We start from the raw sequence: 749 nt of genomic DNA on the forward strand, positions 1-749 counted from the left end.
GCTTGGTGGCTGCTTTGTTGTGACATCACAAAGTTCCAGAAGTCCTGACGGCTGGTTTTAAGGCTCAGTTTCTGAATACAGGCTGTGTGCATTTCTCTGTGGACTGAGGCTTTGATACTTTCACAGTATTAATATAGAAGCTAGAGCTGATCTATAATCTATAATCACACTACACGTGGACACACACCTTTACACTGGAGGAGCTTTACACACGTTTGAGCTGAGAAACTCAGAGTGACAGTTTCCCGCCTCCTCCAGAGGCTGATGATGTTCTGAGGTCACAGGTAGAAGAAGCCATCGACCTCTGACCATTCTCTTCTTCATGAACAGTGTGGAACACAGGTGAGCTTCACCTGTTGGTGTGTTTAACATGAACTACTTCCTGTGTCTGCTCCTCAGGTTCTTCCGGGGGGAGTACACGGTGGAGGTGGCCATCAACGACTACCTGGACATCTACTGTCCTCACTATGAGGGGGCGGAGTCTGCCGAGCGCATGGAGCACTATGTGTTGTATATGGTGAACTACGACGGCTACACCACCTGCGACCACCACAGGAAGGGCTTCAAGCGCTGGGAGTGTAACCGCCCCCAGAGTCCCAGCGGCCCCCTCAAGTTCTCCGAGAAGTTCCAGCTGTTCACGCCCTTCAGCCTGGGCTTCGAGTTCAGGCCGGGCCACGAGTACTACTACATCTGTGAGTACTACTACTACTGAGTACTACTGAGTACTGCTACATCTGTGAGTACTACTA

At 50.7% G+C, this 749-nt stretch overlaps 1 protein-coding gene across 1 annotated transcript; it reads left to right on the top strand.

The window, feature by feature from the left end:
- Window positions 1-7: 7 nt before the first annotated feature.
- Window positions 8-733, top strand: LOC111658999 (ephrin-A2-like). Its single transcript, XM_023411789.2, has one exon. The coding sequence runs from the start codon at window positions 371-373 to the stop codon at window positions 710-712; it is 342 nt and encodes a 113-aa protein (XP_023267557.1). The 5' UTR covers window positions 8-370; the 3' UTR covers window positions 713-733.
- Window positions 734-749: the final 16 nt, after the last annotated feature.

The sequence above is a fragment of the Seriola lalandi genome, unplaced genomic scaffold, assembly GCF_002814215.2.
Source record: "Seriola lalandi dorsalis isolate HSWRI2012SDOR001 ecotype SW California unplaced genomic scaffold, Sedor1 jcf7180001981196, whole genome shotgun sequence".
NCBI lineage: Eukaryota > Metazoa > Chordata > Actinopteri > Carangiformes > Carangidae > Seriola > Seriola lalandi.